The 27504-nt window shown below is 45.5% G+C and overlaps 1 protein-coding gene across 1 annotated transcript in view; it reads left to right on the top strand.

The window, feature by feature from the left end:
- Nucleotides 1-23211, top strand: part of ARTN (artemin) — a 50156-nt gene extending 26945 nt beyond the window's left edge. Inside the window, exons 2-4 of the mRNA XM_075832069.1 lie at nt 16871-16935; nt 21262-21463; nt 22117-23211. Coding sequence (XP_075688184.1) covers nt 16871-16935; nt 21262-21463; nt 22117-22544 — 695 coding nt within the window. The 3' untranslated portion in view covers nt 22545-23211. The remainder of the gene's footprint in view (nt 1-16870; nt 16936-21261; nt 21464-22116) is intronic.
- The last annotated feature ends 4293 nt before the right edge of the window (nt 23212-27504 follow it).

The raw sequence follows: 27504 nt of genomic DNA, 5'->3' as shown, positions 1-27504 counted from the left end.
ACCTGAATTTCATGATGACCCCTGGCAAAAAATACGGTGCCACTTTATTAATAGCCAAGTGACACAGACTGAGCAGGACCTGCTGATGTGGGGACAGATTCACTGGGATACATTGCTGCCACCTAGTGGCTGAATTCTGCATGGGGTTTTATTAAAAAAAATGTGAATCACTTGCATGTAACCTGCTTTACTTGCAGGAAATTATAGCCACGATGATTCCCTATTTATATCATTCACCAGCAATGCTTTTATTTCACTGTTGTGTTTTTTTTTAATTATTATTGATAATCCCATGTGAATGTATGTTTTCCAAGTAGCTAAATTGAGCAGTGATGTAAAGGACTAAGTATTGTGTACGGATGATACAGGCCATGGGCAGAACTACAGACAGCACCTTATAAAGAGGTGATTGCAATCCAATGACAGACAGAAGACATTCATCTGACATAGGAAAGGTCTTCCTGAGCTGCTTAGTGTCTGATTCGGGGGCTCCTCCACTTGCTCCCCCTTTCTATGTGCAACATAATGAGATGTAAGTCCACACTGCAGAGTACAGACTGTGTTACAATCCACAGCGGAATAAAGTAGCAGCAAAGTAAATGCGATTTGAATAATAATCATCCACACGCTGCAGAAAAGACATGCGAAAATTGACCTGCAGCGTGGATTTCTGAATCTGCAGAATGTCATTAGGTTTGTGAAAACGCTGTAGAATATCCGCACTGAAAATCTGCAAAGAGTACAGGGGGCCTAATGACTTATCCCAAGCAGCAGTGGGCCCCTGTGCTAGTCACACGTAGGGCCCTCGTCTCAGTACTCAAAGCTCTTCTCTCACTGCCCACCCCTACATTGGAGGTACATTGAGGCAAGAAGGGGGTAGGAGGTTTGGGGTATATTCACACACAGGTTTTTCTTTTACCTTTTTTCCGATATTTATTTTTTTTCTTATTTTTTTAAAAAATATTGTCAGGAATAAATGTTACAAAAAAACTCTCTACGACTGTACCAAAAAAGAACTGAAAAATCATCATCAGATAAAACTACTGAGCAGGCACGGACCTGAGAGCCATAGATGCAATATCAGCTGCCGCAGGGGCGGTGCGGAGTCAGGCAGAGGAACGCTTTAGTTTTGAAAAAGTGATTGGTGACTTTCTGCTTTGTGGGTACTACTAACTAAATGGTGGGTAATACTAACTAAATGGTGGGTACTACTAACTAAATGGCAGGTACTACTAACTAAATGGTGGGTACTACTAACTAAATGGTGGGTAATACTAACTAAATGGTGGGTACTACTAACTAAATGGTGGGTAATACTAACTAAATGGTGGGTAATACTAACTAAATGGTGGGTAATACTAACTAAATGGTGGGTAATACTAACTAAATGGTGGGTACTACTAACTAAATGGCAGGTACTACTAACTAAATGGCGAGTACTACTAACTAAATGGCGGGTACTGCTAACTAAATGGCGGGTACTGCTAACTAAATGGCGGGTACTGCTAACTAAATGGCGGGTACTGCTAACTAAATGGCAGGTACTACTAACTAAATGGCGAGTACTACTAACTAAATGGCGGGTACTACTAACTAAATGGTGGGTAATACTAACTAAATGGTGGGTACTACTAACTAAATGGTGGGTAATACTAACTAAATGGCGGGTACTACTAACTAAATGGCGAGTACTACTAACTAAATGGCGGGTACTACTAACTAAATGGTGGGTAATACTAACTAAATGGCGGGTACTACTAACTAAATGGTGGGTAATACTAACTAAATGGCGGGTACTACTAACTAAATGGCGAGTACTACTAACTAAATGGCGGGTACTACTAACTAAATGGCGGGTACTACTAACTAAATGGTGGGTAATACTAACTAAATGGTGGGTACTACTAACTAAATGGCAGGTACTACTAACTAAATGGCGAGTACTACTAACTAAATGGCGGGTACTACTAACTAAATGGTGGGTAATACTAACTAAATGGTGGGTAATACTAACTAAATGGTGGGTACTACTTACTAAATGGTGGGTAATACTAACTAAATGGCAGGTACTACTAACTAAATGGCGAGTACTGCTAACTAAATGGCGGGTACTGCTAACTAAATGGCAGGTACTACTAACTAAATGGCGAGTACTACTAACTAAATGGCGGGTACTACTAACTAAATGGTGGGTAATACTAACTAAATGGTGGGTAATACTAACTAAATGGTGGGTACTACTAACTAAATGGTGGGTAATACTAACTAAATGGCAGGTACTACTAACTAAATGGCGAGTACTGCTAACTAAATGGCGGGTACTGCTAACTAAATGGCAGGTACTACTAACTAAATGGCGAGTACTACTAACTAAATGGCGGGTACTACTAACTAAATGGTGGGTAATACTAACTAAATGGTGGGTAATACTAACTAAATGGTGGGTACTACTAACTAAATGGTGGGTAATACTAACTAAATGGCAGGTACTACTAACTAAATGGCGAGTACTGCTAACTAAATGGCGGGTACTGCTAACTAAATGGCAGGTACTACTAACTAAATGGCGAGTACTACTAACTAAATGGCGGGTACTACTAACTAAATGGTGGGTAATACTAACTAAATGGTGGGTAATACTAACTAAATGGTGGGTACTACTAACTAAATGGTGGGTAATACTAACTAAATGGTGGGTAATACTAACTAAATGGTGGGTACTACTAACTAAATGGTGGGTAATACTAACTAAATGGCAGGTACTACTAACTAAATGGCGAGTACTGCTAACTAAATGGCGGGTACTGCTAACTAAATGGCAGGTACTACTAACTAAATGGCGAGTACTACTAACTAAATGGCGGGTACTACTAACTAAATGGTGGGTAATACTAACTAAATGGTGGGTACTACTAACTAAATGGTGGGTACTACTAACTAAATGGTGGGTAATACTAACTAAATGGCGGGTACTACTAACTAAATGGCGAGTACTACTAACTAAATGGCGGGTACTACTAACTAAATGGCGGGTACTACTAACTAAATGGCGGGTACTACTAACTAAATGGCGGGTACTACTAACTAAATGGCGAGTACTACTAACTAAATGGCGGGTACTACTAACTAAATGGCGAGTACTACTAACTAAATGGCGAGTACTACTAACTAAATGGCGGGTACTACTAACTAAATGGCGAGTACTACTAACTAAATGGTGGGCACTACTAAATTGTGGGAACTACTAACTAAATGGCGGGTACTGCTAACTAAATGGAGGGTACTGCTAACTAAATGGCGGGTACTGCTAACTAAATGGCGGGTACTACTAACTAAATGGCGAGTACTACTAACTAAATGGCGGGTACTACTAACTAAATGGCGGGTACTACTAACTAAATGGCGAGTACTACTAACTAAATGGTGGGCACTACTAAATTGTGGGAACTACTAACTAAATGGCGGGTACTACTAACTAAATGGCGGGTACTACTAACTAAATGGTGGGTACTACTAACTAAATGGCGGGTACTGCTTACTAAATGGCGGGTACTGCTTACTAAATGGCGGGTACTACTAACTAAGTTGTGGGTGCTACTAACTAAGTGGAGAGTACTACTAACTAAATGACGGGTACTACTAACTAAATGGCGGGTACTGCTAACTAAATGGCGGGTACTACTAACTAAATGGCGAGTACTATTCTCCAAATGGCGGGTACTATTCTCCAAATGGCGGGTACTACTTTGTGCAAGGAAATATGTTGTTGTTTTTTTACTTCAGTTCAGTTCTATTCACACAGTAGGGGCCCAATTCTGTCTACTGTGGAGTCCTATAAATTCCGGCTATTCCTCTCTAACTACATCGGTACTATCTCACTTATGATGTAGCGGAGCGACGTGCTCTGTGCACATTGTATCTCCTCTTCTACAAGCTCTAATGACAGCTCCTCAGTGCACAGGCGATAGGACCACCCCTGATTTATCCATTCTGTGTGACCTCCACCATTATACGGTGCGGAGCCGTCCGCAATGTAGATGGTAAACCAGCAGTGGATTGAAGTCTCTTGAGGTCATATTGTGGATAGTTGATGAGAACACGGACGCTGATAACACAAGGTGCTGCGTTCAGTGTCCGTCAACCCAGTGCCAACAGCTCCTCAGTGTGAGATACTCTGCAGGGTGACAGCTCCTCAGTGTGAGATACTCTGCAGGGTGACAGCTCCTCAGTGTTAGATACTCTGCAGGGTGACAGCTCCTCAGTGTGAGATACTCTGCAGGGGGACAGCTCCTCAGTGTGAGATACTCTGCAGGGTGACAGCTCCTCAGTGTGAGATACTCTGCAGGGTGACAGCTCCTCAGTGTTAGATACTCTGCAGGGTGACAGCTCCTCAGTGTGAGATACTCTGCAGGGTGACAGCTCCTCAGTGTGAGATACTCTGCAGGGTGACCGCTCCTCAGTGTGAGATACTCTGCAGGGTGACAGCTCCTCAGTGTGAGATACTCTGCAGGGTGACAGCTCCTCAGTGTGAGATACTCTGCAGGGTGACCGCTCCTCAGTGTGAGATACTCTGCAGGGTGACCGCTCCTCAGTGTAAGATACTCTGCAGGGTGACAGCTCCTCAGTGTGAGATACTCTGCAGGGTGACAGCTTCTCAGTGTGAGATACTCTGCAGGGTGACCGCTCCTCAGTGTAAGATACTCTGCAGGGTGACAGCTCCTCAGTGTGAGATACTCTGCAGGGTGACAGCTTCTCAGTGTGAGATACTTTGCTGGGTGACCGCTCCTCAGTGTGAGATACTCTGCAGGGTGACAGCTCCTCAGTGTGAGATACTCTGCAGGGTGACAGCTCCTCAGTGTGAGATACTCTGCAGGGTGACCGCTCCTCAGTGTGAGATACTCTGCAGGGTGACAGCTCCTCAGTGTGAGATACTCTGCAGGGTGACCGCTCCTCAGTGTGAGATACTCTGCAGGGTGACAGCTCCTCAGTGTGAGATACTCTGCAGGGTGACAGCTCCTCAGTGTGAGATACTCTGCAGGGTGACCGCTCCTCAGTGTGAGATACTCTGCAGGGTGACAGCTCCTCAGTGTGAGATACTCTGCAGGGTGACCGCTCCTCAGTGTGAGATACTCTGCAGGGTGACCGCTCCTCAGTGTGAGATACTCTGCAGGGTGACCGCTCCTCAGTGTAAGATACTCTGCAGGGTGACAGCTCCTCAGTGTGAGATACTCTGCAGGGTGACAGCTTCTCAGTGTGAGATACTCTGCAGGGTGACCGCTCCTCAGTGTAAGATACTCTGCAGGGTGACAGCTCCTCAGTGTGAGATACTCTGCAGGGTGACAGCTTCTCAGTGTGAGATACTTTGCTGGGTGACCGCTCCTCAGTGTGAGATACTCTGCAGGGTGACAGCTCCTCAGTGTGAGATACTCTGCAGGGTGACAGCTCCTCAGTGTGAGATACTCTGCAGGGTGACCGCTCCTCAGTGTGAGATACTCTGCAGGGTGACAGCTCCTCAGTGTGAGATACTCTGCAGGGTGACCGCTCCTCAGTGTGAGATACTCTGCAGGGTGACAGCTCCTCAGTGTGAGATACTCTGCAGGGTGACAGCTCCTCAGTGTGAGATACTCTGCAGGGTGACCGCTCCTCAGTGTGAGATACTCTGCAGGGTGACAGCTCCTCAGTGTGAGATACTCTGCAGGGTGACAGCTCCTCAGTGTGAGATACTTTGCTGGGTGACCGCTCCTCAGTGTGAGATACTCTGCAGGGTGACAGCTCCTCTGTGTGAGATACTCTGCAGGGTGACAGCTCCTCAGTGTGAGATACTCTGCAGGGTGACCGCTCCTCAGTGTGAGATACTCTGCAGGGTGACAGCTCCTCTGTGTGAGATACTCTGCAGGGTGACAGCTCCTCAGTTTGAGATACTCTGCAGGGTGACAGCTCCTCAGTGTGAGATACTCTGCAGGGTGACAGCTCCTCAGTGTGAGATACTCTGCAGGGTGACCGCTCCTCAGTGTGAGATACTCTGCAGGGTGACAGCTCCTCAGTGTGAGATACTCTGCAGGGTGACCGCTCTGATCAGGTGCTGGCGAGAGTCCCAGAAGAAGGAGTGGAAACACTGTCACTTGGAATTACGATAAGAGAAACTGATAAAAAGGAATTCAGAGACATGGAAACTTAACAACAGTCTGACAGTGTAAACCCGGTTATTATTGAGAGGACAAAATTGTATTCATTATAAAGAAATGGTAAATAACTCCCGTAGAACCAAATAGAGAAAGACGCAGACATGCGCGGCCACCTCTCCCATCCACCACCGTGACAGACAGGATGGGCATTGGGCGACCCCTGTTCTCGACATCGGTGCGGGTCCCAGAGCTGGGAATAACCCTTTAGGGCACGGCCAGATGTGGCAGAATTGCAGTGGAATTCTCCTGCGGACGTTTTTTACATTTGTTTCTATACATTTTTAGGCAAGTTAGTTCAGATGTTGCGGAAAACTCCGCTGCGGACCACAAGCTGCGGTGGAGAATTTCCCCTCCCAGCATGCACTGTCTGTTGCGGAGAAGAAGCGGAATTTCACTGCGTATTTCAGCCTCTGCAATGCAAAAACTGAAATCTGTGGCGCGTCCGCTGTGATATCTGCAACGTCTGAATTACCTGTCAAATATGCAAATGTTGCTGCAAATTCATTGCGTAATTGCCCCAAATCTGCACCAACATTTGCAGCGGAAACATTACGCCACGTCTGAACATGCCCTTAATGATCGAGGGTTTAAGAAGCCGGGGCAGGAGCATCCGCTGATCACTGGGCGAACTTCAATTTAAAGAGAGGTTGACAGAATGAGACGACGACTTTAAGATCTGGCGCTTGATGTCGGGTTGTGATTCCAAACTTTCTCTTACTGCAGTTATTTTAAAATGTAAAATAAATCCGTCCATATTGACAGCGTCTGCCGGAGACAAAGCCCTCATAGACCAGTCAGATGCTGCTGCTCAGGCATTTAGCATGCTTATCCAGAGGTGTTCAGGGAGATAAGCAGCTGTTAGACAATTCTTCCACCGCTTATCTTGGGGGTTGGCAAACAGTAGAATTGGACAAGTTGAAAAATCCTTCAGAACAGTTGGGCGGTCACACTACAAATGAGATTGCATAGAAAGCTTGTCCTGCCCCTTTAAAGAGGACCTGTCCCCACTATGAAATAGAAAGAGTAAATGATGTAGACAATGATGGGGGTCACCCCTTAGTTTACACATGGGAGATCAGCTTGAAATCTGTTCTGCTGCCAATGCACGACGTGTGCGCAGGAATACGAGGCAGATGAGCCGGATTCCTTTCCGCCTGAGACTTCAGCCAGAGTAATATAGTAGCGACAAAGATTTCAAGATGATCTTCGCATTGTGCGATGTATAGGGGCGCCGCTCATCTCTGATTATTGCTGTGCGGTCACAGATCCTCTATCTCAGTGTGGGCATAAATAAAGTGGTTTAGCATGAAATTAATGATGGTCATTCATCATCCTATGTCATATAGAGAAGGAAGAGACCGCTGCCTTGCGTCTATGACGTCACTGGGTGATGCTGCCCAGAAGGCACTTTCAATGTGTGTTTGGTGCCAAGCTCTTCCTACATGTTCTAAGGCGTCATTTGGGAAACTTCCACTTCCATGACATGCAAATTGTATTTTCCCAGGCAGTCGACACCTATCACCTGTGGATATTTCGGAATTATGCGTGACTTGTGACATATGCACCAACAGCTGAAAGGGATGCAGAAATAATAGAAGCTGATTGTGTTCTGGGAGTGAACCTTCAACAAAACATCTGTGCTAATTAATTCCATAATATGTCTTTATACGGATTGAAGCGTTGTTTTCCGATATATGTAAATAAGTTACATAATAACCCAGTGCATACAGATTCATACAGCACCCATAGAAATCAATAATAACACAGCATGCAGTGAGCTCCCCCTAGTGGTGGCTGCAGCAAGACTTTTATCATGTAGCTATGTCTATGTCAGGGATATAGAGTTCTGTATCAGAAAAATAAAGCTCATATCGCTACAAAGATATATCGTCATATCAATCAGCGCAGAATTTTTGACATAAAGTGATGTTCATAGTTGGAGGAACATAATTAGTAAAATGAAATAATGTGGACCAGACAGCAGGGGAAAGAAGTTTAAGGGTGCAGTGACACGCAGCAGATTTTGTTGAAGAAATTTCTGTGACTAAAAAATTTCAGGTGACTGGACCGGTCCACTCCCGGGCCGGCATCCACACCAATGAGAACGCCGCTGCAAGACTCCTGCCTTCTTCTGACAGTGAGTTACGTCAAAGCAGAGCGGAGAGTGGCAGCAGTAGGGCCGGCTACCTCTACCTCTCTCCGCTCTGGCGGCATTGTGGCACAAAGTATAAGGGGGTTGTGTTGCGCTACCTACAGGGGGGGCTGTGTGTGGAGCTATCTACGGGGGGGGGGGGCTGTGTGTGGAGCTATCTACAGGGGGGCTGTGTGTGAAGCTATCTACAGGGGGGCTGTGTGTGGGGCTATCTACGGGGGGGCTGTGTGTGGAGCTATCTACGGGGGGGCTGTGTGTGGAGCTATCTACAGGGGGGCTGTGTGTGGAGCTATCTACAGGGGGGCTGTGTGTGGAGCTGTCTACAGGGGGGCTGTGTGTGGAGCTGTCTACAGTGGGGCTGTGTGTGGAGCTGTCTACAGGGGAGGCTGTGTGTGGAGCTATCTACAGGGGAGGCTGTGTGTGGAGCTATCTACAGGGGGGGCTGTGTGTGGAGCTATCTACAGGGGGGGCTGTGTGTGGAGCTATCTACAGGGGGGGGCTGTGTGTGGAGCTATCTACAGGGGGGGCTGTGTGTGGAGCTATCTACAGGGGGGGCTGTGTGTGGAGCTATCTACAGGGGGGCTGTGTGTGGAGCTATCTACAGGGGGGGCTGTGTGTGGAGCTATCTACATGGGGGCTGTGTGTGGAGCTATCTACAGGGGTCTGTGTGTGGCGCTATCTACAGGGGGTCTGTGTGTGGCGCTATCTACAGGGGGTCTGTGTGTGGCGCTATCTACAGGGGGTCTGTGTGTGGCGCTATCTACAGGGGGTCTGTGTGTGGCGCTATCTACAGGGGGGGCTGTGTGTGGAGCTATCTACAGGGGGGCTGTGTGTGGAGCTATCTACAGGGGGGGCTGTGTGTGGAGCTATCTACAGGGGGGGCTGTGTGTGGAGCTATCTACAGGGGGGCTGTGTGTGGCGCTATCTACAGTGGGGCTGTGTGTGGAGCTATCTACAGGGGGGCTGTGTGTGGAGCTATCTACAGGGGGGCTGTGTGTGGTGCTATCTACAGGGGGGCTGTGTGTGGCGCTATCTACAGGGGGGCTGTGTGTGGCGCTATCTACAGGGGGGCTGTGTGTGGCGCTATCTACAGGGGGGCTGTGTGTGGCGCTATCTACAGGGGGGCTGTGTGTGGCGCTATCTACAGGGGGGCTGTGTGTGGCGCTATCTACAGGGGGGCTGTGTGTGGCGCTATCTACAGGGGGGCTGTGTGTGGCGCTATCTACAGGGGAGCTGTGTGTGGCGCTATCTACAGGGGAGCTGTGTGTGGCGCTATCTACAGGGGGGCAGTGTGTGGCGCTATCTACAGGGGGGCAGTGTGTGGCGCTATCTACAGGGGGGCAGTGTGTGGAGCTATGTACAGGGGGCTGTGTGTGGAGCTATGTACAGGGGGGCTGTGTGTGGAGCTATGTACAGGGGGCCTGTGTGTGGCGCTATCTATAGGGGGCTGTGTGTGGCGCTATCTACAGGGGGGCTGTGTGTGGCGCTATCTACAGGGGGGCTGTGTGTGGCGCTATCTACAGGGGGGCTGTGTGTGGCGCTATCTACAGGGGGGCTGTGTGTGGCGCTATCTACAGGGGGGCTGTGTGTGGCGCTATCTACAGGGGGGCTGTGTGTGGCGCTATCTACAGGGGGGCTGTGTGTGGCGCTATCTACAGGGGGGCTGTGTGTGGCGCTATCTACAGGGGGGCTGTGTGTGGCGCTATCTACAGGGGGGCTGTGTGTGGCGCTATCTACAGGGGACTGTGTGTGGCGCTATCTACAGGGGGGCTGTGTGTGGCGCTATCTACAGGGGGGCTGTGTGTGGCGCTATCTACAGGGGGGCTGTGTGTGGCGCTATCTACAGGGGGGCTGTGTGTGGCGCTATCTACAGGGGGGCTGTGTGTGGCGCTATCTACAGGGGGGCTGTGTGTGGCGCTATCTACAGGGGGCTGTGTGTGGCGCTATCTACAGGGGGCTGTGTGTGGCGCTATCTACAGGGGGGCAATGTTTTGAGCTGTCTACAGGAGGGCAGTGTGTGGCGCTGTCTACAGGGGGGCTGTGTGTGGGGCTATGTACAGGGGGGCTTTGTGTGGAGCTATGTACAGGGGGGCTGTGTGTGGAGCTGTCTACAGGGGGGCTTTGTGTTGTGCTATGTACAGGGGGGGCTGTGTGTGGAGCTATCTACAGGGGGGCTGTGTGTGGAGCTATCTACAGGGGGGGGCTGTGTGTGGAGCTATCTACAGGGGGGGCTGTGTGTGGAGCTATCTACAGGGGGGCTGTGTGTGGAGCTATCTACAGGGGGGCTGTGTGTGGAGCTATCTACATGGGGGCTGTGTGTGGAGCTATCTACAGGGGTCTGTGTGTGGCGCTATCTACAGGGGGTCTGTGTGTGGCGCTATCTACAGGGGGTCTGTGTGTGGCGCTATCTACAGGGGGTCTGTGTGTGGCGCTATCTACAGGGGGTCTGTGTGTGGCGCTATCTACAGGGGGGGCTGTGTGTGGAGCTATCTACAGGGGGGCTGTGTGTGGAGCTATCTACAGGGGGGGCTGTGTGTGGAGCTATCTACAGGGGGGCTGTGTGTGGAGCTATCTACAGGGGGGCTGTGTGTGGCGCTATCTACAGTGGGGCTGTGTGTGGAGCTATCTACAGGGGGGCTGTGTGTGGAGCTATCTACAGGGGGGCTGTGTGTGGTGCTATCTACAGGGGGGCTGTGTGTGGCGCTATCTACAGGGGGGCTGTGTGTGGCGCTATCTACAGGGGGGCTGTGTGTGGCGCTATCTACAGGGGGGCTGTGTGTGGCGCTATCTACAGGGGGGCTGTGTGTGGCGCTATCTACAGGGGGGCTGTGTGTGGCGCTATCTACAGGGGGGCTGTGTGTGGCGCTATCTACAGGGGGGCTGTGTGTGGCGCTATCTACAGGGGGGCTGTGTGTGGCGCTATCTACAGGGGAGCTGTGTGTGGCGCTATCTACAGGGGGGCAGTGTGTGGCGCTATCTACAGGGGGGCAGTGTGTGGCGCTATCTACAGGGGGGCAGTGTGTGGCGCTGTCTACAGGGGGCTGTGTGTGGAGCTATGTACAGGGGGCTGTGTGTGGAGCTATGTACAGGGGGGCTGTGTGTGGAGCTATGTACAGGGGGCCTGTGTGTGGCGCTATCTATAGGGGGCTGTGTGTGGCGCTATCTACAGGGGGGCTGTGTGTGGCGCTATCTACAGGGGGGCTGTGTGTGGCGCTATCTACAGGGGGGCTGTGTGTGGCGCTATCTACAGGGGGGCTGTGTGTGGCGCTATCTACAGGGGGGCTGTGTGTGGCGCTATCTACAGGGGGGCTGTGTGTGGCGCTATCTACAGGGGGGCTGTGTGTGGCGCTATCTACAGGGGACTGTGTGTGGCGCTATCTACAGGGGGGCTGTGTGTGGCGCTATCTACAGGGGGGCTGTGTGTGGCGCTATCTACAGGGGGGCTGTGTGTGGCGCTATCTACAGGGGGGCTGTGTGTGGCGCTATCTACAGGGGGGCTGTGTGTGGCGCTATCTACAGGGGGGCTGTGTGTGGCGCTATCTACAGGGGGGCTGTGTGTGGCGCTATCTACAGGGGGCTGTGTGTGGCGCTATCTACAGGGGGCTGTGTGTGGCGCTATCTACAGGGGGGCAATGTTTTGAGCTGTCTACAGGAGGGCAGTGTGTGGCGCTGTCTACAGGGGGGCTGTGTGTGGGGCTATGTACAGGGGGGCTTTGTGTGGAGCTATGTACAGGGGGGCTGTGTGTGGAGCTGTCTACAGGGGGGCTTTGTGTTGTGCTATGTACAGGGGGGCTGTGTGTGGAGCTATCTACAGGGGGGCTGTGTGTGGAGCTATCTACAGGGGGGCTGTGTGTGGAGCTATGTACAGGGGGGCTGTGTGTGGAGCTATGTACAGGGGGGCTGTGTGTGGAGCTATGTACAGGGGGGCTGTGTGTGGAGCTATGTACAGGGGGGCTGTGTGTGGAGCTATGTACAGGGGGGATGTGTGTGGAGCTATGTACAGGGGGGCTGTGTGTGGAGCTATGTACAGGGGGGCTGTGTGTGGAGCTATCTACAGGGGGGCTGTGTGTGGAGCTATGTACAGGGGGGCTGTGTGTGGAGCTATCTACAAGGGGCTCATGTGGATGATTTTTCCATTGACCGGCAGCAGAGTTACACAACTGGAAAAAAACATCCCCATCATGTAACTCTGCTACCTGTCAATTGAAAAGTCATCCACCACAGGGTCTCCCTCTTGACTTTCATTGTTCTCAGCCTGTTGGTTTGTCCTGCAGCTGCTGCCGCCGTGATGAGCAAATGTTATACCCAAGATAGGAAAAGTAACACAAAGACAATATAACCTGATCCATAATATCTGTGATATCCAGACAGTCCAGAGATCCGCAGTGAGAATGTGCGCGCGTTATTTGCAGAAGCATCTGCCCATGATTTGATGTGTTTATGCGGGATATTGGGCGTGGTTAGGGGCGTGGCTTAACATGTCCTTCTTTTCCGAATTCAAAAGTTGGGAGGTATGATGAGTCTATATCAGACGGCAACATCAACTATACAGCTCGGTAACATGCGGCAGTAACTGTTATTACCTGTGGTGTTATGGACCTTGGAAACTTGCATTTGAGGGATCAGAGCGAAAGAATTAACTGCCCCGGTACGTTAAATTACCCGAATAGGTTTATTTTACTAGTATGGAAAACTTGGTGTATAGTGTCCTATATTTGCATTGTTGTTTGAATTTTGTTGTTTGATTTTGTTGTAGACCTGCGAGCGCGTGTACGGAAACTAAGGCTGGCGATAGACAGAAGATTTTTGGGTTATGGATAATGTTGATTTTCAACATGATCTTATGTCTATGGGAAAGGCTGACAAACAGTGATCAGATGAGTAAAACTCACCCAGTCCTTTATTTTCCAGATATAAGTGGTGCCAGAGATATCTGGCAGCCACTTATCTCTCTCCCTCCTGGCAATAACCTGCTATGGCTGTACTGAGTGGTCATTAATGGAGGACCCGGGAGGGGGGGGGGGTTGGGGGGCTGCCGACTGTCTTAGGTCTTTGGCTACTCTTAAAGAATAAATTTGTGGTCAGTTTTGTAAAAATTTGGCTGACGGGACAACTAAGTTTGCTACCAGGTTTATGGAGGAAAGGTCACAAGGTTAATCTGCAATTAATTTTTTTTGACCTGAGGGAATTAGACACCGCAAAATACAGAACATATATAAGAAATACTGGAAGTATCCTGTAACAAATCAGCACCAAATGTTTAAGTTTATTGTAGATTTTACTAAAAAACAAACAAAAAAAACCCTAATTTTCCATAACCCACCTGGCCTTAGGTTGTGGACTAATCATGAGAGACTCAATCAGTAAATGACATAAAAGTTTCACTATCTGGTATGAGAATATAGAAAACTGTTCTATTTGCAGGGTAACTCACTGCAGGGTCTATAGTTTTTAGCAGGTTCATGAATAATCTGTAAATTAAATAAAAACCGTGAACCTAGAGGTCAAATGACCGATCACTGATACAAGACTGATGCTCCTGTAATATAAAGGAGCTCTAAAATGTATCAAAAATAAGCCGTTTGGTTATAAAACAAACTATTTTGTAATATAAACATTGTTTCTCTTTGGCAACATTTCATTGCTCTCTTAAGGCAGGGTCAAGATTTTACTATTCTGCATTTAAGGGTAAAACTAATACTGAAAAAGATTTTGGGATATTGGTGGACAGGACATTTACCTTTAGCAACCAGTGCCAGGCAGCTGCAGACAAGGTACATAAAATCATGGGATGCATCAAAAGAGGACTAGATACTCATGACAAGAACATAGTTTTGCCTCTTTACAAATTACTAGTCACGCCGCACATGGAATATTGTGTACAATTTTGGGCACCGGTGTATAAGAAGGACATGGCTGAACTAGGACCGGTGCAAAGAAGGGCAACCAAGGTAATTAAGGGAATGGGCGGATTGCAGGACCAAGAAAGGTTATGAAACTTGGTCCTAATCAGCAGAGAAAAAAAGACGTCTGGGGCGATCTAATTACAATGTACAAATATATAATTGGACAGTACTAATGATCTTTTTACACCTAGCCCTGTAACAAGGACAAGGGTTCATCCTCGGTGTCTAGACGGGGATTCTTTACAGTAAGAGCAGTGAGACTATGGAGCTCTCTGCCACAGGAAATTGTGATGGTTGATTATTTGAACAAGTTCACGAAGGGCCTTGATGCTTCTCTTTAAAAATATAATTAGAGGTTACGAGTCCTAGATTCTGCAGATGGGACGTTGATCCAGGGATTTATTCTGATTTCCAAATTTGGAGTCAGGGAGGAATTTTTACCCAAATGAGGCAATTGGCATCAACCTCATGGGGGCTTTTCCTTCCTCTGGATTAACAAGGATGATTATGGGTTGGACTCGATGGACCTGTGTCTTTTTTCAACCTTATCAACTATGTAACTATGAAATGAGGTTTTTATTTTGGTTGTCATAGCTACAGGGCATGTCTATATTGAAATATATGTTCCTCCTGTTTATACCAGATATACACTATATTAAAAGTCTAAAGTGTAGTAAGAATGGCATTTTTTTTTTAGACCTATATAAATAAAACAATTACAAAAGACAGGACAACCAGAATGAAAACCACCATTCTTTACACTGCAGGCTGCCTTTAGAGAACTGTAAGCCCGAAGCAAAATTTGTCACACTGTGAATTCTATTTGAGGTCATGCGTTTCTTCATATAGTGTTTACAATCCTTGTGTTCTCCACCTAAATAATTTGCATTTGTTGTCTCTTCCTCTTTTCAAAACAAATGTGTTTCTCCTGAAGACGGGAGCCGTGCCCACGGTGTAGACAAGGGCCACCATTGTTGCAGCACGTGGCCTGTCCTCCCTGGAGCGGAGCTTAGGCCAGTCTTTATAATTCTAGATAATTATCAGGAGCCGTACAACATTTTATCTCTCTATATGTCATAGACGCTGCTCGTATATTCTTGTGGGCCGTCAATCTCATGTCCAGTGTCTGGTAGTTACCTGAATGGGTCTGAGCAACAATACAAGACACGGCCCTGGACAAGTGGGATGCAGTTTCTGGAAGTAGCGGACCTTTTCTTGTAATCTCATACAAGTCCTTTCACACGGCACTTTACACTATAAATATGTAGGTTTTTCAGAAAATGTGCTATATTTTCACATACAGAATATTTTACGAGAGACCTTCCCTTTACCACTGCTAGTTAAACGTTACAAGACCCTGCCTTCACGTCTCCACTGAGCGCGTTGCGTGCACATATCACTATGTAGAAGCCTTTGTTTCTTCCAGATGGTGGAAAGATCATAAAGGGAATAAGTAACGACAAATACCTGGCTCGTGGCGAACGCTTCCAATGTGATTTGTGTAATGACGGGGTAGGGAGACAGACAGGTGAGCCCTAATCTACCCGCCACTCAGTCCCTGCCTACTTGCAACGACCCGTCCTAAGCTACGGGGTACAACTGGGCGACGGTCCCTACACTCAGTAAGTGCAAGACAGACAAACAGACAAGGGTACACAGAAGCTAGGGAAACGGGGCAGCTGCCCACGGAACACCGTGAGCAACAAGAGTGGTGAACGAGCCGAGTCAAACCAGGAGAGAGCGAGGTACAAACCGCTGAGCAGGAGAGTGGTCAGAAAGCCAAGGTCAATCACAAGCAGAGGATGAGTAGTACAAGCAGCAGCAGAGCCAGGAAACAAGCATAGAAGAATCACAGGCAAAGGAGGAACAGGAAAGGCAGGTATAAATAGACAGTGGGCGGGAGCCAGCTCCGTCTGGCCAGGCTGTGATAGGCTCTCCCACTCCTAAGCCTGCCATCCTGAGTGGTGGAAGATGGAGTCAGTCTCACAGACATAGGAGCAGGTGCAGACTGATTGCCCACGGGCGTCGACACAGAACCTGTGTCTGGCAAATTTGCCTTATTCCCAGACCCGATGTTAACAAAGCAAATAAACTTTAAGACTTAGTTCACATGTCGCAGATTTCCAGTGGATTCTGAACTGAAAATCCATGACAATTACAGTAAAATGCATGCGGACGCGGTTTTCAATGATGTTTTCCTGAAACCTATTACTCCTTCCAATCATGCACCATAACGGACTGTATTTATAGGCCACTGAACCCATTGGACGGCATTATTGGGGTTTCCCTAAATATTTAATATATGTCTGATTAATAGTAACCGAACTGCTGGGAGTTATTATATGCGGTGTTACATAGGACTGCACTAAACCTATCGGAGATTGACGGATGATGCAACTCAAAGGGTTTCAGTGGTTATATTTATACACAAGAGGTCATCTATCCCCAGAATTGAGATGATATTTAAAGGGGGTTATTCGAGCTCTGGACTGAAAAGACGTCGTCTACATGTTTACAACGTTGCATTGCGGTTTCCATTGTCATATATACGGTTTGTGATATAAAAGAGCGCTCACCAATGAAATAGGGAACTGCATCTAATGATATCAATCCTTTTATGTTTGCAGACAGGCACGAGCCGTTCATGGGAAGAGGATCCCAGTCTGTGACAACCCCGCCCTGGAGCTGTAAGGTGAATATATTGTAACTGGCCATAGAGTGATCAATGGACATAAAGCGGATTTGGATACATCATTATTAATGCACATATAATAAAATATAACATTAAGAGATGTGATCCTTTTTTCAACAATTTCCTAACGTTTTGTGTATACAGCTCCAAGACAGACCTATGTACCATAGCGATACCCGCTTCCATCTGTCCCCTACTTCTTGGTAACCTACTGGACCTGTTACCAAGAAGCATTGCACAGGTGGTAGAGACTACACCGGGAGGATCAGACTACACAGGGTTTGTTTGTAGTCTGTAACCATGGAGACACATAGGTCTGAAATGGAGCTGTAGGCCCAAAACAGTAGAATATTTGCAGTCACTTCATTAATTTGATGTATTGGAGCAGTACACAAAGGTGGCTGTCTATAATCCCCATCCCTCATCTTTAAATTTGGGTATGTGAGGGATAAGGATGAGTGGCCTCTACTTATAATAGGCGACTGTAATATCGCCCCTGATGAAAAGGTAGAGTGCGTAGAAGCAATGTTCTTATAATTCTAAAAAAGTACCCCTTTTTGGACTTTCTAGGCGAGGTAGACTGGACTGATGTCTCGCGGTCTAGACACCCGGACACACCGCAATTCTCGTGTTACCCCAAATCCACGAATAGTCTCTCCCGCATAGATCCAGCAATTGCTAATGAGAAGATGTTGAGTCTAATTAAGAGTTCAATAAGAGGCACGGGGAGTATCTGATCACTCACTGATGCGGGTAGAATTTATTTTTCAAAAAAACGGTGGCAAGGTAATATTAAGGTTAGTCCTAATGCACTGCAGAACTCACTGATAGGGGATAGCATACGGCAACCGCTTAGTTTTGTTTTTTTTTCTCTGTCAATGTGGGTTCTGCCCCCCACTTGTATTGTCTGGGATGCCTTTGAAGCATTCTTCAGAGGTATGATGGATACGGTCAGCCAAAAGCTGAATCGGCCATTAAAATAGTGCTAGAAGAGGCTGAATATAAATTAAAACGGCATAATCTGCAAGTTCAATATGAAGATAGACAGTTAACCTTGGCTAAAATAAAAAAAAAGCGTAATTTAGGTCGGGTAAAAGGAATTTCTTTGAGATGGGGAGTGTGTGGGGGGGGGGGGGAATGACTAGCCTCGATAATCAAAAGTCAAAATGATCCTCATTTATTTCAGTAATTAGGAAAAGGGATGAAATATTATCATTGTCGGCAGCACATCTTGGTGTGTAAACAGAGTGATGCGCTGCCGACATTATAATAATGTATGGGGACCAGAGATCGGAGTAACGACCGCTCACCCCCATACGTAGCAACTTGTGACCAGAGCAAACGAGCGCCGATCATTGAGCTGCCTCGTTGATCGGCGCTCGTTGCACCGACCAAAATTGGCTGGTGTAACAGGGGTTTTAGAGGCCCCCCTGAGACTGCAGGAGATAAGGGATGTGATTAAAAATCTTCCAAAAAACAAGGCCCCAGGCCCGGATGGAATCCCTTATGAGGGATATACTTGGTACCAAGATGTTCATTCAGAACATCTTTATAATATTTTTACTGCTTCCTTTTCCAAGGGAAGACTTCCGCCTTCTATGATGGAAGCAAATATTATTCTAATCCCAAAAAAGTAGAAGGATCCACTGAATGTGGAATCCAACCAGCCTATATATCCCCTGAACGCGGATATGAAGATTTTAACCAAAGTGCTGGCCAATCGACTTATGACAATTGTTCATTGCCTGGTGAGCCCGGATCAGGCTGGATATTCCTTCCTGGGAAACCGATCTCTTGCAATCTCAGGAGGGCATTTACCATTATCCAATATGGTGGTGTCAAATTCCAACACGGAGCTTCATTCTCTTTAGATGCTTGTAAAGCCTTTGACACCTTGGAATGGGGCATTTTTTGGGGACGTACTCCAGTATTTTAGCATTGGGGATAGCTTTATAAAATGGATAAAAACGGTTAACTCCAACACTAAGGCTAGGCTAGCCATGAGCGGAGGTTTCTCCCCTTTATTTTTCTTTGTTTTGAGGTACCGCAAAGGGATGTCCCCTCTCCCCACTTTTTTTCTATTTTACTTATTGAGACCCTAGCAGTTAGCATAAGAAAAGATAATGGAATAAAAGGATTTTTGATGGGTGAAGTAGAGGAAATAATGTCCCTATATGCTGACGATCTGCTATTACTCCTTAGAGACACATCTGATATTTGTCATGTCATAGAAGTGTATGAGAATTTTGGAGAATTCGCAGGAGCAAAGATAAAATGTGGAAAAGTCGTCATTGATGGCTTTTAACTCCAATTTTGTACTAAGAGAACAACAACTTCAGGTGGTGGAATCTATTCAATATTTAGGTATTAGAATCTCTAGGACAATAATGGAGTTTGTGCCATTGAATATTCTCCCATTATTTGTTACCTTAAGACATAAGGTTAACATTTGGAACAGGATATTACCCCAATATGTGCCACGAATAGCATTCATTAAAATGGTAATATTGCCTTTGGTGCTTCATAATTTTGGTAACGCCCCGTTATGGTTACCTCGTACTATTTTTATAACTCTTCATTCTATTATTCAAGATCTTATTTGGAGGGGCAAACGCCCCCTGTATCCAATAAAGAAAGACTGTCGTCCGGTTAAGGAGGGGGGTTTTACTTTTCCGGACTTCTTGAAATACTTTTTGGCATCTTAATTGCAACAATTTTTATACTGTAAACCTCTTGCTGTCAATATGATGATATTGTAAGAGAGGGGGTATGGACAGGGTCGGAGTGTTCTTCAAATATTAGAATCGGGAGTATTGATTGGACCCCAATGCTCTTCGGACCCCTTGTTAAGACTATATGTTAAACAGGCTAAGTCTATACTATCCTATGGGGGATATTTGGAATTTACTCCTCTTTGGAATAATCTTTATCTACAAGAATTTCCTAAAATAAGGGACTCACAAATTTGGGTTAAGTATGGGATAACGCAAATATATCACTTACTTGAAAATGGTAATCTACGATCCTTCCAGGTCCTCCAGATGGAATTGGGGTTACCAAAAGAAGGGTGGTTATCCGATCGTCAATTAAGTTACGCACGGAAATCCACTAAAGATAAACACAAATATGGAATTAAACCTTTTCCTTTGGGGGGATATTTTGATAAACAAACCTCACTATAATGGGGTCATTTCACTTTGTTATAAACACTTGAGTTTAGGCTCTAAAAAACAATATATCTATTTATTTTTAGTAGTAAATTCTAAGGGATTTGGGACCAATTAGCGAGCCCCAATGGGAAGCGATTCACAGCAATTGGGAAGAGGTTTCACTCAATATGGCACAACACTTTATGGGGATCAATAGATTTCATTATACACCTAAAAAATTAGCAAAAATGGGTTATAGATCCGTCATTAGCTGTCCGAAGTGTGGAACTTCAGATGCAGACCTGATTCACTTACTTTGGAGATGTCCAAAATTACACCGATATTGGACTCGGGTACTAGAATACATTAAAGAAATTGCACCGTTTGGGACAGATAATGATGAGATTTTGATTTTGTTGGGTGACTCGACTGGGATTGACACCTTATATAATAGATTACAGGTACAGTTAATTCTTCAATTATTATTTTTAGTATGTCTAGAAATTCTTAAGAAATGGACATCCTGTAGCCCTCCACTTTATTTGTATGGAAGATTTAAATATATAAGACCATATTATATGAAAAATGATACTTTGATGTGGAAGCGATTTTAAATCTAAATGGAAGCCTTGTGTTGACCTATGTACTAGAAGATATGAAAAAGCCATATAAATAAAAAATGGGAGGAAAATGTATTTGTTATTTATACGTGAAATTTTGTAAATAATTTCTTAAATGTAATATATATCGGGATATATATATATATAGTTGGTTGCAAAGATGAAATTATAATCGTGCATTGTTTTATTTGATTTATCAATTTCAAATTCACGGATCACTCCCAGGTCAATACAGGCAACAAATAATTATTAGTATACATTGTATATTAGGGAATCCCATTATTAGCAAACTCTTCGCACTCTAATTGTCCTGTAGAATTTGACAATAATTATGATGAAAAAAAGGTCTTAAACTTGGAGTGAGTCATGGATATGGCTCTCGATGTGACTGGAGATCCGTACCAGATATGTTAATGAAAGATAATATCTAGATGTGAACTGTAATAAAGGTGTAGCTACACTTTAACCTAATCGGACTGCATCTCTTTTACGGATAACAACCTCCCATTGTTTTCTTCGGGGATATGAACCTGTATTATTTGCTGCCATTTCACCAGGTAACACTCTGGACTCTTGCAGTATCTCTGCTGCTTCTGTCAGCGATGACAGCCACTGGGTCTCCCACTCCAGTTCTGGAGGGACAGTCCAACACAGAAAGGGAATCTGACAGTTTTGGAACCATTGACCCCAAGAGCATGGACTTGTTTGTGGAGGACAATGGAGAACAAACCATTAAATCACCAGAGAGTTCTATGTATGGTGAGTAAAGTCTTTTCTTCTGGGTTCATGTTTAAAATGTTCTAGAAACATTATAGAAATACCCATCACACAGCAATAATAACTCTGTCAGTAGTGGAAAAATGAAATAACATTATTATGAGGTGCCATGCAGTCACCAACACAGAGAAATACCCCCTGGAGAAAACCACTACTGGACCCCTATTGGTTTTTGTTCGTACCAGAGATCACATCTCTCAATCCCGGGACGCCCTCCCATTGCTGGTCATAGATGATCATTCAGCCAACATGAACATTACTCACTTTGCCAAAACATGCAGAAGGATAAGCAGGTACCAGACCCCTCTGGTGCCGTTTACTGGACTGGGTTCCATTAGATTGTTGGTGAACCACCTAAAAATAAGTGCAATGTGCTATCAAAAATCTGATGTTTATGGTCAGCTAAAGGGGATGCCCTTTGTGTTGGGGAGATGCAGTAGACCTCGCCGCTATTGCATTAGCAGTGAACTTCAACAAAATAGGGGAGGATGGTGTCCAACTGGAAAGTTAATACTAGTCTTATGAAGTTAAGAATAAGTAGAACTAAAATGTTTCCGTTTTGCCAGAAGTGTCTCAATGATGATTGATAGAGAATAAAGGTCAGACACTCACTAGCTGTCACTTTTATTCTGCAGAAAACGTAACCTCCAGAGCCCACAGTGACGACGAATTACCAGATAACGTTCATTTTCGCGCCGAACGCTCTCCTACAGGTAAAAAAAAGAATAAGAAGACCGGAAAAGGGGAAAATGGTAATAAGAGCGGAGACTGCAGCAGACACAGTCTGAAGGTGAAAGTGCGGGACCTTGGGCTGGGATATGACTCTGATGAATTGATTACATTTTATTATTGCATTGGATCCTGCCAAAAATCCAATAACTATGACCTCACACTAACTACCCTGCTAAAAAACAAGCGCATCACCCATAGCTCGCACAGACGAGTCAGCAACCAACCCTGCTGTCGACCAACCAGTTATCTACCTGTATCATTTTTGGATGTCAAGAATGACTGGCAAATAGTCGAAAAGTTGTCGGCAGCTAATTGCAGCTGTGGGAGCTGATGTCACTGTAAGACAATCATGCAGGAGGAATAACGTACAGCTCCTGGTAACAGACCAAGAACCATGAAGGCAGAAGAGGTCAAGAAGTCTGATGCCCAAAGGGATGAGCATCAAGTGGTACAAGGCATTTATATAAAGAGGGAAAATGGCAACAATAAGTCATTGGTCCTACGAGTTTCACCTCCGTTGTCTAAATGTATGAACTTGGTTGAGAACCGGCCTCGGCTTGACGTAATTAGGGTTCTGCTGATTAAACCTCTCACAGAGGTGGAAGATTTCTTTGTAGCTTTATTGCTACTGATAAAAGATTTTACAGACCAGTCAGAACACGGCAACTCCAATGCGGAGTGGAGTCTATGTGTGACCCATGGCGGTACCTCATGTAAGAGACCAAGGAAGCTCTACCAAAGCTTCAAGTAATCATCACGTTCGTCAATCTACTATATTATATATTGAGACTCTAGTGTATAAATGGTCACAAGGCTGCTGGAAAAAACATTTGCAAACTGGACTATGTAAAAGCTACAGATATAAGGGCAAAGAATAAGAAAATATGGAAGTTTGTGTCATTTGCCTCCTCCTTCGTAGACCACTGCATCAGGTGAAAGAAGCATTTACGATCATTGTTTCTGATATCACTTTATCTGTAATTGCACGCTGAATGTTTCTTAAGGCCCTTTTACACCGGCCGATAAGCGGCCGGTGCAGCGAGCGCCGATCAACGAGACATCGTTGATCGGCGCTCGTTTGCTCCTGTCGCAAGGAGCTATGGATGGGGACGAGCGGTCGCTACTCAAATCGCTCGTCCCCATACATTCTTATCATGTCGGCTTCGCGTCTCCTGTTTACACACCAAGATGCGCTGCCGACAACCAGAATATTTCACTTTTTTAAAACGATATGACCAGCGGCTGTTTCTTTGCTCGTTCATCTGCTGGTCGTTCCTCTGTTTGCACAGGGAAATTATTCTATGAACGCTCGTCTGGCCGACAATCGTCCTGTGTAAAAACCCCCCTTAAGAGCTAAAAATCAGACAAAACACTATATCCCCCTCTTCCCCTACGCTCAATCTGCACCACTGTCCGCTATATGTGCCCATACACTTTAGATAACTGTTGTTTGTCTGACCGCTATTGCTCCACACCATATTTTTGCATCTTGTTGAAAGGTACGGTTTTATTTAATGGTCAAATTTACCTTTAAAACATGTAACTGGACACAAAACTGATGGTAAAAGAGGAAGGTAGGACGAACTCAAGGGGTGAGGATAAACCACCGGTGATTTATTCCAGTGTCAATCACACCACTGATGATTTATTCACCCGTCGAGTGCTGCCTACCTTCTACTTTTACTATATGTTTGTGGGGGTAATCGGGACCCCTGGTCTGGTCCTGCACCATAAAGACTTAAAAGAAACAAGAGGAATGCTCTTCCCATCTCCATTTTTTCACTCCTATTGAAGAACAAGACCCAGACGGATATTGTTTTTCGTGCAATAGAAATCAATGGCAACAGAATACGTACCTTGTTTTAAAAGGTACCTTTTGTCTAATCTTGAAAAAAATCAAAATAAATAGTACTTTCCAATAGGATGCAAAAACACGGTGTGAACAGAGCCGAACATGTACTGAGCGTGTGCGTTTAATTTATTAAGGAAAGTAGATTAAGCCGATGCCATGAAGCTGAAATCCAACATGTCCACAACAGTCAGGACCCCCATGCAGATTAGTCAACCGGTCCGGCCGACTTTCATCTAATGTGTATGGGCACCTTATATAGAATATATGCAACAGCAAATTTCCAAATTCCTCCCAGTTGATAAAATGATCCTGCTTTCCAGACATTCAATTTACACTTGTAATAGGATAAAAAACAAAACATCCAGTACTAGAAATACTGTAGAAAACAAAAAAGCTGAAGAAACACGAACGAATCGATATCCAGTTTAGAAAACGGGAGATCAAACTATTCCCAGTCCAGGGACCCGTCTGACATTGCGGTGGCCGAGCAATAAGAACCATCACCAGCTCAGATTTTTGCGCTCCTGGGAGTTGTCCAGCCCCGGTTTGGGAAGGATTATTGGGTGTTACGTGGTTTAGCTCTACATGATACGGAATTTTATTTGTAAAGGGAACAGCAAAACCAAAAATCAAACATTGATATTGTCAGACTTGGGATCAGAGCATCTTCTTCTGATCTTTACAGAGAGAACATGTGAAAAGCAATATCAATCTTCCGATGCCGAGCTGAGACCCGGCCACGTGATGGATTCAAGGGATTTACAACCTATTTTCACACGTAATTCAGGCGTTTTACGCCTCGAATTACGCCTGAAAAAGACGGCTCCATTACGTCTGCAAACATCTGCCCGTTGCTTGCAATGGGCTTTACGATGTTCTGTGCCGACGAGGTGTAATTTTACGCGTCGCTGTCAAAAGACGGTGCGTAAAAACTACGCCCGCGTCAAAGAAGTGCAGGACACTTCTTGGAACGTTTTTGGAGCCGTTTTTCATTGACTCCAATGAAGAACAGCTCCAATTACCGCCGCGAAAAACGCGAGTACATGCAAAAACTTCTGAAATTCAGGAGCTGTTTTCGCCTTCCATCATTTCATACGTATTTTGCGTTTGCGTGTGAACATAGCCTTACAGTAGACCGCAGAAGAAGTTCAGGGTGTTTGTTTTGTGAAGATGAAAGTTTCTTGAAGCACACAAGGTAAGGCGGCAATACACGTTATATTATGTCGGCCGAACCTGCCAGTTTCCGCAGGATCGGCTCACGGTTTTATGTGCGTGACGGCTTCTCACCTCTCATCCGATGGCAGCGCCTTCTGCTGTCAAAGGAGATAAGGCGTCTGCTCGGAGGGTCTGGCAGCAAATGACTTCCCTCTATCCATTCAGAATACAGGCACGCTGGAATAATCGTCCATGTGTATGGGGGGATGAGGAAGAATAGCTGTCCACCACGCGAGCGCTTAGCTGACCGCCATCTAATATGTACGGCCACCCATAGTTTGCCGGTGGTAGGAAATGATTGGGTACGTTCTGTAAATTAGAAATATTATAAATAATGCAGTTAAAAAAAAAAAGTTACAGTATTATGTTTAAGCCGCAGACTTCACATTCCCTCCTCATACTCATTCCTACCCTCTGTTCGGCTCTGATCACCTCCTGTGACGGCCGCGACACTTTTTCTTTTTTTTTTAATCTATTCCTATGACAGAACAGAAAAACGAAAACGCAAGTGTGAACAGAGCCTTATAAGAACATAACATGTTCTAAGAGCAAATCCACAAGTGTGCAGCAAGGTGTGATACTGTCACACCCAATAACCTTTAATCAGATGTAGCGATCACGATGTGAGTATAAACAATGCAGCGTATATAATGACATGACCGTGTACACGCTCCATGTATAATTAGAAACACACCCTTATAAATGTTAAGATAAATCGGGCCCTCTGCTATTACACCAAAGGTCAGAGCGATCGACTCAAAATCAATTATGTTCTCACTAATCTCATATCAGAATACAGTCAGACAAGAACCGCATCAAGTCATGACACCATCACTCATCACAGCAGACTTCATACAGGACACTGGGGGGAAAGCAGTCATAATGATGGGAGCCCCTGGTGGCGGCTCATGATGCCTACAGGTCCATAACAGGGAAATCCGTACGGGTTCGTACACTCGTCAATGTTGCATGCATGAATCTTTAGGGTACGTTCACACGCTTACTAAAAAAACGTATGAAAATACGGAGCGGTTTCCTGATTTTCAGCCGTTTTTTTAGCAACTCGCGTTTTTTGCTGCGGTTTTTACGGCCGTTCTTGGAGCTGTTTTTCTATAGTCAATGAAAAACGTCTCCAAAAACGGCTCAAGAAGTGACATGCACTTCTTTTTCGCGTGCGTTTTTTTAATGTGGCCGTTTTTCAAAACGGCCGCGTAAAAAAATGGCCTGTCGGAACAGATGGCCGTTTTTCCCATTGAAATCAATGGGCAGATGTTTGGAGGCGTCCTGCTTCCGATTTTTTTGGCCGTATGAACATACCCTTATGGTCTCCCTGCAGACGCATTGAGTAAAGCCACTGCCATGTACTGAGAATAACTAACAGACACTTGAGCGGAGATCGGATTTCCTGTTTTTGATGGATTGCATGTTCATGATGCTGGAAGAAGGTTTGATGCGGCTTCTTACCTTTATGTCTCTGCCTAGGCGAGAGCAATGTGCTCATATAGACCTAAATACTGATCCAATACAGCAGACCTGCTAACACATTCCCTTTATGATGAGGATATTTCTAGACGCTGCCGTCAATGATACATTTGTTTATGTATTGGAGGTTGTAAGTAACAAGGATGACTTTATCAGAAACAGGAGAGACTGCGCTGGTCAAAGTGTATTATTATTACCTCCCCCACACATGTATGTGGCCATAAAACTATAAAAAGGCGAATACACTGGAGATTGGGTAAGGAGCCTAAATAAAGAGACTTTAGAAAGATAATGCAAAACGCGTAAGTGGAGAAATAATGGATATAGGTCAAACTGACACTCAAGTCCGGTGAGCGAGCGGCATCTCAAAAAGTCAACATCTTGCTAAATAAGATATGAAACTGGGAAATGACCTCCCACCTAAATATAAGCCACAAGATATTAATGAGAAACACCTCGGCTCTGTCTGCCAGTAATAATTCCTGCACATAGAACTCCATGACCACTAATGATTGATGAGGGAAATCCCAGAGTGGAAAAAAGGGCAAATGGGTCACAACCTGGACAAATGACGTGTTGGAAAACCTGGAGTGAAATATTATATTATAAGTGCACGAAAAATGATAAAAAACAAACAAAAATAAAACTATTTAAATATAGAATGTAAAATATATTTAACGATGAGAAATCAGTATTTAGACCAAATACAGGATAGAGGAGATGACCAGGGAAATGGGGATCT

This window comes from Rhinoderma darwinii, chromosome 7 (assembly GCF_050947455.1).
Source record: "Rhinoderma darwinii isolate aRhiDar2 chromosome 7, aRhiDar2.hap1, whole genome shotgun sequence".
Taxonomy (NCBI): domain Eukaryota; kingdom Metazoa; phylum Chordata; class Amphibia; order Anura; family Rhinodermatidae; genus Rhinoderma; species Rhinoderma darwinii.
The sequence above is the reverse complement of the archived record's forward strand: the minus strand, read 5'-3'. Positions and strand labels throughout refer to the sequence as shown.